The sequence below is a fragment of the Rana temporaria genome, chromosome 5 (genome assembly GCF_905171775.1).
Source record: "Rana temporaria chromosome 5, aRanTem1.1, whole genome shotgun sequence".
NCBI lineage: Eukaryota > Metazoa > Chordata > Amphibia > Anura > Ranidae > Rana > Rana temporaria.
In genome coordinates this window covers 72,516,201-72,531,591 of record NC_053493.1, presented here as the reverse complement: position 1 = coordinate 72,531,591, position 15,391 = coordinate 72,516,201, and the positions used below count along the sequence as shown (strand labels likewise).

Sequence of the window (15,391 nt, the reverse complement as noted above, 5' to 3'; positions counted from 1 at the left end):
TATTGTAGCAAAGTGTAATTTCTTCAGTGTTGTCACATGAAAAGATATAATAAAATATTTACAATAATGTGAGGGTGTACTCACTTTTGTTGCACTGTAGCTACTCAGACACAAAATTAAATTAAAAAACAAAAAACACAGAAGTTAATAATGTGAATAGACCATATAGTATGTGAACTTCAAGTGCCAGCAATCAATGATGCAGATCCAGTGCTCCATCACCACAAAAAAACTCCACCAGCTTACTGGAAAAATTATCATCATCCTTACCGGAGAAGGTTGCTGGGATAGAGGCACTGTGTGTCTATCTCCCTGGACTGGGGCTTAGCGGAGTGTACAGATGACGTAGAAGTGGAACACCCACCCCAACCTTACCTTGTGATTAGTTGTTAGAAACTACAACTAGGGAGTAGCCAGTGACACAGACTGCCGTTAAAGTTGCAGGAGTCCTGGTAACAAAACCAAGCCCCCACCATTTTCATGTGGATAGTCAGACATCAGACAGCTGGAAGATTTCTTCACTACCAGTAGGAAGAAATTTTGGTGGACGTGGTTCCAATGGAAAGAGTTTATTAACACTCCTACAGGGAGACCCTCTTCACTCTGCCATTTATGCATTAAAAACTGTGGGAATACTGCACTTAGAGACGCCTTCCCGTTCCTTTTTATAAATAACTTTTATGCCTCCCAGATCACTTTGTCTTGTGTTTAGATGTTTCTGCTTTAGCAGCATTTAGTCACGTTTACATGCGTTTAGTGTCTAATCAGATTCTGGATGCACAGAAGTCTATATTCTCAAAATTTAGCTTAACAGTCCACACCTAAGAATGCAGGTAAATGTTCAGTGTAAATTGCAAAAAAAAAAAAATCACTACGTGTTGGATAGGGGCAGTGTGAGGCCTTAAAGCAAAACTTCTGCCAAAAAGGTCCCACTCCCATGTCTGGTCGGATCGTCGCTGCTGATCCACCGGAAGTTCTCCTCCCCACCTCCCTGCTCTCATCCTTTTGGGACATATCACAGATCCCAGAAGGCACAGCACGGCTCACGCATGCACAGTGGGCACCAAGTTGTGATGTTACAAGGAGTGACAGCCTGTTGCCCATAGTTCACATGCTGGCACCGGGGACCCGAAAACTGGTAAAGAATCAGCTCGGATGAGGGTGGCGCTGGATCTTGGACAGGTGAGCGTCAGTTTATTAAAAGTCAGCAGCTACAGATTTTGTATCTGGTGACTCCTCTTTAAGGCGACATCAGGTGTCTACTAGATCGCGGATATTGCCTCCTTACATTTTGTTGAGGATGATCAGCTTCTTTCAAGAGGATATCGGCAAACAGATATTCGGTGGGGTTTTTCAGGCAGGGTAAGGGGGTAGCTTAATTGAAAGTGTATACAAGAATCAGTTCTCCGTTAAAGTCAGCAGCCAGGAGTAAAAATGTATACAAACTCCTGGCTGCTATAGCGACCAAGAGATGTTTATATGCCAGCACTGCCTCCCACGCTATAGCTCACAACAGTGAAAGTGTTGAAAGGCAACTTGTGGCAAAAGTTCAGTTCTTTTATGTCCATAATCATATCAACATGTTAATGTAATGTTTCCAGGTTTATTTCCAGTTATACAATTACATGGGGTAAGCCACATCAGCTTATGAGGTATGCAGGCTGTGCCCTATTGCAGAACTGATCAGATTCCCGGAAACAAGCATTTTGAAAACCATGGTTAGTTATGGCAGAACTTCAGCCAACCTAGGTAAAAGTAAGTTACCACATTCTAATAATAATTCCTGTATGATAATAAAAAATGCATACTTACTAAAACAGAATCCAACGCCGTCTTCCTTGCACTTTAAAACGCCTATTCAGGGAGATTTAGCCTGGGTTCACACTATTGCAAACACAGACATTGCATGCATTTCACACTGCATTGCTTTGCAGATCACATGCAATGTCTGTGCGATGCAAATTCAGCCAGACAGTTTGCAATCACACCAAAATGCTGCGGGAACCTTTTTCCCCCCGCACTGAAATCAAATTGCATGGATGTTTAAACCCATGCAATGCGATTCCTATCTGAATTCACAGTTCGCACTGCGATCTGATCTGGGGGTGTCATTAATGAAGAGTTCCACCCACCTTCGGAAAAAATAAGTCAGCAGCTACACAAACTGTAGCCGTTGACTTTTAACCACTTGCTTACTGGGCACATAAACCCTCTTCGTGCCCAGGCGAAATTTTAGTTTCCGGCACTGCGTCGCTTTAACTGACATTTGCGCGGTCGTGCGGCGTGGCTCCCAAACAAAATTGACGTCCTTTTTTCCCCACAAATAGAGCTTTATTTTGGTGGTATTTGATCACCTCTGCGGTTTTTGCGCTATAAACAAAATAAGAGCGAAAATTTAAAAAAAATATATATTTTTTTTACTTGTTGCTATAATAAATATCCCAATTTTTTCTCAGTTAAGGCCGATACGTATTTTTAGACGTATTTTTGTAAAAAAAATAAAAAATAAAATAAAAATCGCAATAAGCGACTGGTTTGCGCAAAAGTTATAGCGCCTACAAAATGGGGAACAGAATTATGATTTTTATTTTTTTATTTTTTACTAGTAATGGCGGCGATCTGCAATTTTTATTGGGACTGCGATATTGCGGCGGACGTATCGGACACTTTTGACACAAATTTGGGACCATTCACATTTATACAGCGATCAGTGCTATAAAAATGCACTAATTACTGTATAAATGTGACTGGCAGGGAAGGGGTTAACACTAGGGGGTGATGAAGGGGTTAAATGTGTATCCTGGGTGTGTTCTAACTGTGTGGGGGAAGGGGGGTGACTGGGGGAGGTGACCGATGCCGTGTCCCTATGTACAAGGGACACAGATCGGTCTCCTCTCCTCTGACAGCACATGGAGCTCTGTGTTTACACACAGAGCTCCACGTCCCTGCTGTGTTATCGACGATCGCGTGTACCCGGCGGACATTGCGGCCGCCAGGTACACGCATCGCCTCTTCAGCGATGCGCCGGAACAGTGTTTACCCGCTGTGCGCCCCCCAGATGCGCGCACGGGTAATGCACTTTAAATGACGTCCAAAGACGTCCACTTGGCACTTGAGAGCCGCGCTGTTGACGCCTTTTGTCTATAGCACAGGTCTCAAGTGGTTAAAAAACAGCCACTCGCCTGTTCTACGATTCAGCGGTGTGTTCACCCCAGTCAGTCTCACCTGCTGTCTTCAGTCCCCGGCATCTTCACTATGGGCACCTGTCTCTGACAGCTTGGAACTGCACAACCAGGTGCCCACTAAGCATTTGCGATTGGTGGATACAGTCCACCAGGAAGGGAAGTGGGAAGCAGGTACTTGCCAAAAATCGGGTACCAGCTCTCCATCACCTCCCTGTCACCCCCCCCCCCCCCCCTTGCTCCTTAAGTGCCAATTGTGCAAGAGCAGAGGGGAATGAGTGCTTAAAGCTGATTTTCAAGTTTTTGGGTGGACCTCCGCTTTAACTGTTTTGACACCCGCAGTGGTCCGTAGAGGACAGAGTGAACTGCCTGTGAGGGAGATGTGATGTGGGAACCCGCAATGAATCTCACGTCGCAATAGTGTGAACATGTATGCACAGACATGCCGCAGGGTCCCTTTCAGGTCTCGTATACCTGGTAGAGCATTTCCAGCCAATCAAAAATAATTGACAAGTGAACATCTAATACAAAGATAGAGAACATGCACCTCCAAACATTCACTGTATGTGTCAGTTAAAGTGTGACCAGCCGCAGAGAACTAGAAGCTCCTTCTGCTTATGTATCCTGAAAGCTGTATATCGATTAGGAAAAAGTTACTTCAATTTTATTTTTTATTTTTTTATTATTATTTTTAAAATAAAATAACTGCACCATTATTTATATACAGAAATAGAATGGACAATGTAAATTAAACAATATGTTTAGTATCACGTTAATAACAGAAATAATTTTTATCATTTGTCAAATGGTACCAATTTTTCTACAAGTATTCATATAGAGTAAAGTGCTTCACAAATAGTTTCATTTAAGTAACAACATTTACTAACCATGAATTAGAGATCCATTCAGCCATTGGATATAGTAGCTTTTAGGGAAGGACAGGAGAATCTCATTGCTAATAATGGAGAAAGGAAGAAGCAGCACAGCACCAGCTGAAACTGCCAGTGTGAATGTACTCAGGAACAGTCTGGAAGAGAAAAAACAAGTACAGGTTGGTCCAAAAGTAAATTAGGTATTTAGTATTTACAAAACCATTACCTTTAAAACGCAAGCTAGAGAACAAAATACAATTGCAGTTCTACAATTTGCCTCATGAGGGCACCCAATACTATCATTCCAAACGCATCATGCTCCAGTGGTTACATATATAGTAATCAGAACAAACTGATCAATCAAATTCAGACTAGAAAGATATGTGCCTTTGCTTTTCGTGACTCACTGCATTTCACATTAAATATTAGCCAAGAAAAATATTTTTGTATTTCCTGCACCCCTAACTAGTCTCCAGTTAAAAAAAAAAAAAAAGTACAGCAAGTCCTTAATCCCCAAATCATACTGCTGCCTACAGGTGCATTCTACACTAAAGAAAAACTGCAGGCCAATACAGTGTATAACCCCTCCTCCTGGGAGTATGCCTCCGTTTTTGCTAGAATCCTAGCCCCTTTTTAGCTCTGCCGTTTTAACCACTTGCCTACTGTGCACTTATACCCCCCCCCCCTTCCTGCCCAGGGTAATTTTCAGCGATATTGAACTCTGAATGACACTTGCGCGGTCATGCAACACTGTACCCTAGGGGTGCCCACCCTTTTGAAGAGTGAGTCACTTAAGCGACTTTGTAACCAGTCGCGGGCCACAAAGCACGGAGTGGGTGGATGGCATGTCCGTGTCTGCATGTGCAAAGCAGACACCGACACAGCCCACTATACTTTTTAGCGTATTGTATTTGAGTTAGGACACAAGTCAGTTTATGTCTGCCACTACTTAGGAGGTGAATGGAGGGTCCAATTGGGTCGGACTGACCGCGTAAAAGGGGCCCAAGGCTGCTTTCACACCGATGCACTGCGGATTACCAAACACCGCAGGTGCAACGCAGTGTACCTTTGGCTTCCCTGCACTTTGCAATAGACTCCTATTATATGCTGCAGGTTTGATGCACTTTCAGAAAGTTAAACCTGAATTTTGGGCATCTGGTAAAATTCACCAATGGTTAGTTGCCTGCTTTGTCTAGGGGGATTGAAAAGAGCAGAAAAACTCAATTTAGTTATGGATTCCACTCCGCCGCATGACCAGTCCTCAAAGGGCCTTGATGGGTTGCAGCCTGCCGAGCTTGCATTGTATGTGAAGAGGTCGAGCGCTCGCACACTTTCAGGGAGCATTTAAAAAGTGAAGAGGGTTCGCTGCAGTAATTATGTCAATGGCAAAAAACTGCAACTGCAGCAGATGGACTTGTAGTTCTCAATGAACTTTTATGTTGCTGGTGAGTGCCCTTTTAGACCACTGACAGTTTTCTGCTCATACCTCTGTACGAGCGGTTATCAAGCTGGAGAAAATATCAATGGACTACTAGGGCGCTCATCAGCAACCTTGCAGCTCATTGAGAATTAGAGGTCCACCTGCTACGGTGGCAGTTGTTCGGACGTGTCTGCAGGAGCTTGATATTGCACCCACTAAAGATAGGTGTAATGCATTGCAGGCTCCTGTAAGAAAGAATAAATAAATGCACTTTTTCCTGCAAAAATATGTGCAACATTTTCCCCTGAAAGGTGAACTTATCCTTTAACTTAACTCGGTCGCTTTTTAAAAAAGTAAAAAGGATGAGACAGCAATAAGGTTATAGTAAGTCCAATATAAATATATTGTTCTGGTTAGGAAGTCAAAAAGGTAAATAGAAACATGTATTTAAAGGATCGCTTTTTTGGGGGGGGGGGGATCTTGGATAAAAGGGAGAGCCATTAGAACACCTGCCAGGTTTTTGCTGCTTTGAAATACAGCACTGTAGTGATAAATCATACAAAAATGTATAACATTTTTAGAATTTAAAGCACTGTAATTAAGAGCGATATCACTTTTGTTGGGCACTTTTTTATTTTTTTTGCATTTTTTTCACAAAGATTGTTTTACTTAAAGGGGTGTTCCACTCAATTTTTATGTTTATTAAAAGTCAGCAGCTACAAAAAGTGTAGCTGCTGGCTTTTAATAAACATACACTTACCTACTCTGCCGTCCAGCGCCGCTCCGCTCCTCTCCCCCCCTCTCCGCTGGGGTCTCCATCCTAACTGTGGGCACCCGGCCGTGACAGCTTTCGGCTTCACGGCCGGGCACTTACTGCGCATGCGGGAGCGGTGCTGCGCGAGCGGTGCTGCGCCATCTGATTGGACAGGCGATCGCCTGGGACCTGTCACATGTCCCAGGCGATCGCCTACAGGAGGAGCTGACAAAAGGCGATTAGACTATTCGCCTTTGCAGCCCCTCGGCGGAAGGAGGAAGTGGGACAGGAAGTCCCACTCCTCCTGAAGCCCCCACTACCCCCCCCCAAAAAAAATTACATGCCAAGTAAGGGGGCGAGGAGTGGATTAAGCGGAAGTTCCAATTTTGGGTGGAACTCTGCTTTAACATTCTGCTAAAACTTTGTGTAGGGAAGAAGGGCACACACCCCGAATGCTTGTCCTGAAAATTTGGATGTTAGTGCAAATAAAAAAGAATCACTGACAGTATTCTTGTTGCAACTGCACTAATTCGGCTACAATAACTTCAAGCATGATGGAAGATATTGTCTAAGTGAGAAATACAGAAGTAATGCTTTTCTATGTCTGCAGGAGCTTGACATTGCACCCACTAATCAAGGGCGCGATTGCATGTGGTTTGGGGTGTCATTTTAGGATTAATTGCAACTAACCACAATTCACAAACAACTTCCCTAACAATTTTACTCTCCAAAATGTAAAATTTGCAAGAATAAAAAAATATTGATAATGCATACGTACGAAACACGGTTGACAGTAGCGTCCTCATCCTCTTGCTCATCTGTAACATAAAAATTGCACACAACTTAAAAACAAAGCTAGAATACCACTGCGATAAATGGGTTAACATAAAGAAACTGAGAAAATAATAGCTAATGATATAAAATGTAGAGGTACGCAGCGGTCCCACGATTCAATTAGATTACGATTATCATGTCAACGATTTGATTTGATTCCGCGATGCATCACGATTACTGCTCATGGTTTTCTTCAACAAATTGAAGCAGTCAGGAGAACTGAAGGAAGGAAGAATCAAAATTTGGACATTTTTGGCAGTTTGACAGCCAGCTGGGAATCATAATGTCATATCTGCAATAAAAACTAAATAAAGTGGGCACTGTAGAAATGGTTAGTTGCTAGCACACAGTAAATATACAACCACCCAAGGGCCCTCTCCTTCTCCAAACGGCCACCCAGGGGGCCCTCTCCTTCTCCAAACGGCCCCCAGATCAGAGCAGGATCCCAATCACCGACACCAGAGCGGTCGGCCCCCACAGCCCAGGACTCGCAACAGCCAATCACGGCACAGTGAACTGATAGACCGGGTAGCCACTTCCTACTGATGCGGGGACACACCCACTGCCCGACTCCCCCACATCCTAGGATTAAATCGGACGGCTGACCCCCCCCCCCGCCACACTACACCACTGCCTCAGTGTCCTGCCCACAGCCCCCTCACCTAGCTCTGGTTATCAGGTTCTCCTCTGGCTCGGCCTTGCCACCCTCCGCCGTCACACCTCTGGCTGGGAATGCCATGGCCACCCTGAACACTTCTGGGACCAATGTACTGATTACTCTGCTCTCCTCCATGGAGCACCATGCTCCACAAGCCCAGCCACTGCCAATACTCTCATGAGCTGCAGCACCAGCACAGAGAGGCCCAGCCACCCTTCAGATCCGGCCAACATGTGCACACAGCCTGGCTCCTCACGACCATTAAGATGAATGCGACAAGGGGGAAGGGCTGCAATGACATCAGCGCACATCGCGATTCAGCTGATCTCTGCATCGATGCAGAATCCAGCAAAACTGAATCGCGATACAACAATGCACTGATTATATTCAACACCCCTAATAAAATGTCACTGTGAAGTCAAGGAATCATTAAGAGAACACCCCTGTTTCAAGTTGGGACAGGTGTTTATGGCTAGAAAGTAATAAAAAATCGCAGTACACATGTGCAGGAGATTCATTACCCGCCTTGGAGAATTTTTGAGTTTGTGCAGCACCATGGAGATTGCAGAATGAAGATACCAGAGAGAAGGAACAGGTGTGTATAAGGATATATTCACATGGGTGATAAGTAGGGTTACAACAATACCGATACCGATACCTCGTGCAAATGTTCAGATACCTGAAACTGATAAAAGGCTTGGTTCTTTCAGCTGACAACTAATATATAAAATAAAAAAATGCCGGCAATTATCGGTTATCGGCAGGATCGTTGCATCCTTAACAACCGGTGACATTTCAGCTGTCAGCAGGATTCCCCTGATGAAAGATGAAATTTAAACAAAAGAATGCCGGCAATAGTTATCCATCAAGCCACCAGAAAGAAAGATTGACAACTCTCCCCATCATCTGGTGTTTCAGCGATATCTCCCCTCCACCAGCATCATTGCTGTTGTAGCAACTCACCCTCTCCCCCATTTGGCACACATCAGCCAGCTATCAGGGCTGCCTTGAGCCCTACAGTACCCACAAATAGCATACTTAACAACAGTCCCACGACAGTCTCGCTAATTGGTCGATTGTCCCAGGATGCCTGTGTTCCGGCAGGCTGGGTCCTGATTGTCAGTAATGTGCAGCATGTCTATTGCCGTTTCCCCTGGTCATCATGATGACCGTACCCTGAGGCCCCGACATTAGGATCAGATCATATCTGTGGTGAGACTGTAGACAGGCTCAATCCATGCAAGGAGCCTGCAGAAAACCACACCCTGCTACTGCCCCCCGCAGAACAGCTTGTTTTGTTTTTTATTGAATGCTGCTGGGCGGTCTGACTGCGGAAAGAAGATCTCTAAAAAGTTCCAAAGCAATTGTGTGCAGTATAAGTGGCATCCCACCTTCACAATGACCTGGATAGTGGAAAAACTTGGTGCTGGCGGTACAGTGGTGACAAAGATTATGGCTGAGATTTGTTAGGAATACAGAGGTATGCAAGAGAAGTATTGATGGTAGGGGGCACATGGGTGGCATAGGAGTGCAGGTGTGGGAGTGGTTACAGTGTGCAGAGATGTTTGTGAGAAGGAACAGTGCTGGTAGTGGAGTGTTGTTGGGTATGGGGGGGCAGGGATGAGGGGCATTGGTGACAGATGTGTATGGTGGCAGAGGTACGTTGGAGGTGGGGTGGAGGGTAGTTGCAGAGGTGTGTAAGGAGGTACAGTGGTGGCAAATTTGGTTGAAGGGGAATGATGGTGTCATAATTTCGTTTGGAGGGAGTGCAGTTTTTACCAGAGGTGTGCGCAAGGGGTGCAAAGTTGTATGAGCAGGTATTTGGTAAGGATGAAAAAGTGATTGCAAAGGTGTGGTTTTAACGGTGTGGGATGGGGTACAGTGGTGGTAAAGGTGTGGGATGAATAGTGATAGTGATCTGCTGTAATCTCTTGCAACCAGAGAGCAATATTGATGTGCAGTAACCAGTGGGTAGTAATGATATGCTGTAACACTTCTGGCATTTAGTAAACCGATTTAGAGTCTCGCTGCTACTTATTGGATGTCTCAGAGTAGGGGCTGGCAAGAAAATGGTTTCCCCCCCCAGTACCTTCCTAGTCTTCTCCCTGCCTTCACCAGCTGTCAACTCTGCTCAATGCCTTCTCAGTCTCCTCCTTCCCTCTGCCAGCTGTCACCTCTGCTCCCATGTCTTTCCAGCTCCCACCTTCACCATCAGCCTCCATCCCTCCCAACATTCTCCTCAACTCCTGAAGCCTCCTACTCTCATTCACTGCTGCAAATGAATAACTAGCTGACTATACATTCCTTATGTTCACAGCCACCAATACATAGCCCAGCCCTCATGCTCTATCCTTAACCACCCCAATTTAACACTACAGCGGATCCTTCCTGGTGGCTTTTTCCCTGTGTCTGCAGTCTCTGACCATCTCCTGTACTGTGTCTGCAGTCTCTGACCATCTCCTGTACTGTGTCTGCAGTCTCTGACCATCTCCTGTACTGTGTCTGCAGTCTCTGACCATCTCCTGTACTGTGTCTGCAGTCTCTGACCTTCTCCTGTACTGTGTCTGCAGTCTCTGACCTTCTCCTGTACTGTGTCTGCAGTCTCTGACCTTCTCCTGTACTGTGTCTGCAGTCTCTGACCTTCTCCTGTACTGTGTCTGCAGTCTCTGACCTTCTCCTGTACTGTGTCTGCAGTCTCTGACCTTCTCCTGTACTGTGTCTGCAATGTCTGACCATCTCCTGTACTGTGTCTGCAGTCTCTGTCCATCTCCTGTACCATGTCTGTACCATGTCTGTAGGCTCTTTCTAACAGATGGCCCTCTCTGTGTCCATCAGAGAGACCCCCTCCAGGTCCCAATAAAGCACTCTGCTTCTCTTCCTGTATTTTGTTTATTGTTAAGAGATCATGTAAGGATCCCAGGGTAATGAAGACTTCATGGAGGAGCATCTCTGTAGAAACATTTGTAAAGGGGAACAGTTAGTAAAAAGACCACACCAATGTAGGGGCGCCAGAAATATTTCTGCACCCAGGCGCCTGTGACTTGCAGTCATTGCAGTCTGGCCAGAGTCTGAACCCTACAGGAAAGAGAATATGGAAGCACCCGTGACCAGCAGGAGCATTTACAGCGAAGCGCTGGAGGAGATTGTTTGGCTGGTAAGTCTGCAATTATGTGCCAATATGCTATATTGGCACATTATGGGTTACACCTCCTGGGTACCCTTCTTTATTAACTGCAGAGTTTAATTCTCTGATCAGATTAGGTGGAGAGGCAGGGTGTTGACATCACAATCTCTACCTACTCCAAATCGGAGAATGCCCTGCAGCATTAAGAAATATGCAAGGCTTTCTTTGGCACTTGCGCCAAGCGAGCGACCCCCTATGTTCACTATACAGCAGGGCAGCTGCTTAGCACAAGATCTGGATAATGGTGGCAAGCACTCAAATAGCAGAGACTACTAGAGTGATTTTCAGCTTCCACAGACATTCCACAAGCATGGCATATGCATACTTACATTGGCTCAAGCTGGACCATTGTGACTATGCTGTAAAATCCATACTTGGAATGCAGTTTAAAGCTATTTAGTGTCACCAGTCTTGGCTACATGGTAAAAAGTAAGACAAGGGTAGAATGATAAAACCATTTTCTACTCTCATAACAGTCCCTTCACTGTATGTGTGAAGGGATAGGTGCTTAGATATATGGACCTTGCTAAAGAGGAGGTCAAAGTTCACATGGCCTGAACCTCTACTTCCAAAAGGTACATCCGAGAAGCACTGAACTTCATTGCTTATTCATACAGAACAGTCACGGTAAAGGACTCTGACTCAGGTTAGGTGGTTCACATGCAAATAGGGCCCCCCCTTCAACGGGTACCAGGGAGCATAAACAAACAAGAGGGTGCACCAGACCAAATCAGTTTTAATGATTCAAAAAACAAACATGTTCTCCATTCATCAGGGCTTAGTGATATTTAAAAAATGTTTAAATCACCTACAAGGAGCTGGCTTGTTGCAGCCATTTTACTAGCAGGGTTCAACCACATCAAACATCATTTTAACCACTTGCCCACCGGGTTAATTTTGGCACTTCTCTCCTTCATGTAAACATCACAATTTTTTTGCTAGAAAATTAATCAGAACCCCCAAACATTATATATTTTTTTTAGCAGACACCCTAGGGAATAAAAAAGCGGTCATTGCAACTTTTTTTCCCCCTCGCACGGTATTTGCGCAATCATTTTTCAAACGCCTTTTTTTGGGGGGAAAAAAAAGTTTCATGAATTAAAAAATAACAAAACAGTAAAGTTAGCCTAATTTTTTTGTATAATGTGAAAGATTATCTTACGCCGAGTAAATAGATACCCAACACGTCACGCTTTAAAATTGCGCACATTCATGGAATGGCGCCAAACTTCGGTACTTAAAAATCTCCATAGGTGACGCTTTCACATTTTTTACAGGTTACTATTTTCAAGTTTCAGAGTAGGTCTAGTGCTAGAATTGTTGCACAAGCTCTAACGCACGCGACAATACCTCACATGTGGGGTTTGAACAGTGTTTACATATGTGGGCGGGACCTGCATGCGTGTTTGCTTCTGCGCGCGAGATAACGGGGACAGGGGCGTTTTGAAAATTATTATTTTTTTAATTTTATTTTTACTTTACTTAATTTCTTTTTTTTTTTATCACTTTTATTCCTATTACAAGGAATGTAAACATCCCTTGTAATAGGAATCAGTGTGGCAGGTCCTCTTTATGGAGAGATGTGGGGTCAATAAGACCCCACACCTCTCCTCCAGGCTTACAAGCATGAAATCGGTGAAAAAAGAATCACCGATCACATGCCGACAGCCGCGATTGCGGCTTTGTTTACTTCCGGGTAACAGGCGTGACGTCATAACGTCGCGCCCGGTCCTCCGACGGTCATAGAGATGACTGTGACTGTCTGGTCACCAGTCATCTCTATGGTTCTGCAGCGAGAGCCAGCCGATTCGCTCTCCGGGCCCCCGATGGCATGGGAGAGCCCGGAGAAGCACCGGATGCCAGCGGGAGGGTCCCCTCCCGCTGCCTATAAGAACGATCAAGCGGCGGAACCGCCGCTTTGATCGTTCTTATGGTGCAGAGAATCGGCGGCTGAAGACCGCGATATCTGAATGATGCCTGTAGCTGCAGGCATCATCGAGATATCACCGCTCAAAGTGGAGGGCGTCCTCGGTGGTAAAGAGGTTAAGCAGGAAGCATAACATTTATCTGGTATATATAAAAATTACAGAGCCCCGATTAAGGGGTACAGTGGTTTGTCCCCTGAAATCCATTTGTTTTTGTGAATCATTAATGCCAATTTGGACTCCTTTATGAAGAAGGTTTGGTGCTCCCATTGTCTTATGCTCTGCGGCTTCAGCAAGGTAAATGTAACCAAGTGCCCTATACCATCACACATGTAGTCAGCACTGAAAGGAGCCTGGACCAACAAAAAAAAAAAAAGTAATCTAACCTTCCCATTTTACAATCCATCCTAGCAAGACTGTTAGAACTGCTTCACTTTATAATACAAGTACTTTAAAAATCAGCTCGATTTATAGCAGATGACAGGTAAATCTTACTTATGTGAGGAATTTCTTGTATTGAACACACTGGGAAAAGCAGTAAACACAAGAATGAATGATCATCTAACTCTCTGCAATATGAGAGATGCTGGTCTCCTGCATAGTTTCAGTGCAGTGCAGGTTTACAAAATGGCAAAGACCTAATTAGGACAAGATTCTCCTAAAGGACACGAGCACTGGAACAACTCAGAGGGCATATGTCTGTATATCAGACTACAGGATGACAGAAAACAGTCTCTAGATACCCACCTTTCTTCAGTGGAAAAGAGTGTCCTATCATAACAATACTAATATTACCAGCACACTGTACAGTGCAAATCATTCCTAAAAATAAAAAAAATCATTCCACTGGAAATCATTCCTAAAAAGTTACTGTTTTCAAATAAAAATCTTGAACCATAAATAGAAAATAAGAGCAGAATACGTACCTGCTTTTCTTTTGTATTGTGTGATGATGAAGTATGACACAATGTATAAAATGGCAAACATAAGAAAGCAGATCTAAAAAGAGAGGGGGAAAAAAATGCTTTAAAAAATCCATAGAAACAGCAAAGATCAGCTGAAAGTAAACCTGCAGTGGTTCTGTTGTAATAAAGTCTGGAGCTCATAATAGGGCCCTATGTACCCAATCCTGATTTTTCACCATAGCTTCCCAGGAGCTGCAAAACCAAAGCTGTACTATTTAGGCCCCTTTCAGACGGACGGATAGAATGGTGCTTTTAGCTGCGGATTTTCTATTTTTCTACCGCAGCTAAAAGCACACAAAGTTCTATGGCCCCATTCACACACAGCGCTTGCGTGCGATTACGTTACATGCGGTTTGGTGCGAATAGAAAAAATAGAATTGAATGCGTCCAGGTGCGATGTAGCGCAGCTATATGCACATAACCGCAGGTAATCGCAGTCTTTTTTGTCAACTGAGGATAGCAGCGTTTTAGAATTCAAGGGACCCAAACAAAAACAAAAAAAATAAAAAGGGTTGCTATGGAAATGAATACCGCAGCTAAACGCGGCCGCAGTTAAACGCACGTTAAAAAGCATGTAATCGCAATGTGCAAATGCAGCTAATCGCAGTGCCTGGAGCCTTGAATTTCACAAAACATTTGTAGTGCTTTTAACTGCGGCAAAACAGCCGTCCGTCTGAAAGGGGCCTTATAGAAATAACTTCAATTTGGGAATCAAAATTGTGGCCCACCCTCTACCACAGCCAAAATGTTAGGGATGCCAGAGGCCAAAGAACCAACTTATTAGATTTAGTCAGTATTTGTATACTTAAATAGTAACTATATTATAGACACTTTCTAATACAACTATAACTATGCACATACCACAATTGTTTTTGTTTAGTGTCAGAAATTATCTTTCATACTTTTTTTTTTTACAAGGTTAAAAAGTTCTGTTATGTGACCATGCATCTCTTCTTACTCATAGTGGGGAGGCAGGGTTACAGGGCAGGTATGTAAGAAGGGGGCATGTCCTAGAGGCAGGCTGCGATTGGCAAGGGGGGTGTGCCAGAGGCAGGCTGCGATTGGCAAGGGGGGTGTGCCAGAGGCAGGCTGCGATTGGCAAGGGGGGGGTGCCAGAGGCAGGCTGCGATTGGCAAGGGGGGGGGTGCCAGAGGCAGGCTGCGATTGGCAAGGGGGGGGTGCCAGAGGCAGGCTGCGATTGGCAAGGGGGGGTGCCAGAGGCAGGCTGCGATTGGCAAGGGGGGGGTGCCAGAGGCAGGCTGCGATTGGCAAGGGGGGGGGCCAGAGGCAGGCTGCGATTGGCAAGGGGGGGTGCCAGAGGCAGGCTGCGATTGGCAAGGGGGGGGTGCCAGAGGCAGGCTGCAATTGGCAAGGGGGGGTGCCAGAGGCAGGCTGCGATTGGCAAGGGGGGGGTGCCAGAGGCAGGCTGCGATTGGCAAGGGGGGGGTGCCAGAGGCAGGCTGCGATTGGCAAGGGGGGGGTGCCAGAGGCAGGCTGTGATTGGCAAGGGGGGTGTGCCAGAGGCAGGCTGCGATTGGCAAGGGGGGTGTGCCAGAGGCAGGCTGCGATTGGCAAGGGGGGTGTGCCAGAGGCAGGC

At 45.1% G+C, this 15,391-nt stretch overlaps 1 protein-coding gene across 1 annotated transcript in view; it reads right to left on the bottom strand.

Moving 5' to 3' along the window:
• The window catches only part of LMBR1 (limb development membrane protein 1), a 180,233-nt gene that overhangs the window by 140,434 nt on the left and 24,408 nt on the right, over positions 1-15,391 (bottom strand). Inside the window, exons 2-4 of the mRNA XM_040352705.1 lie at positions 13,756-13,828; positions 7,007-7,046; positions 4,070-4,209 (exon numbers count right to left, since the gene is read on the bottom strand). Coding sequence (XP_040208639.1) covers positions 4,070-4,209; positions 7,007-7,046; positions 13,756-13,828 — 253 coding nt within the window. The remainder of the gene's footprint in view (positions 1-4,069; positions 4,210-7,006; positions 7,047-13,755; positions 13,829-15,391) is intronic.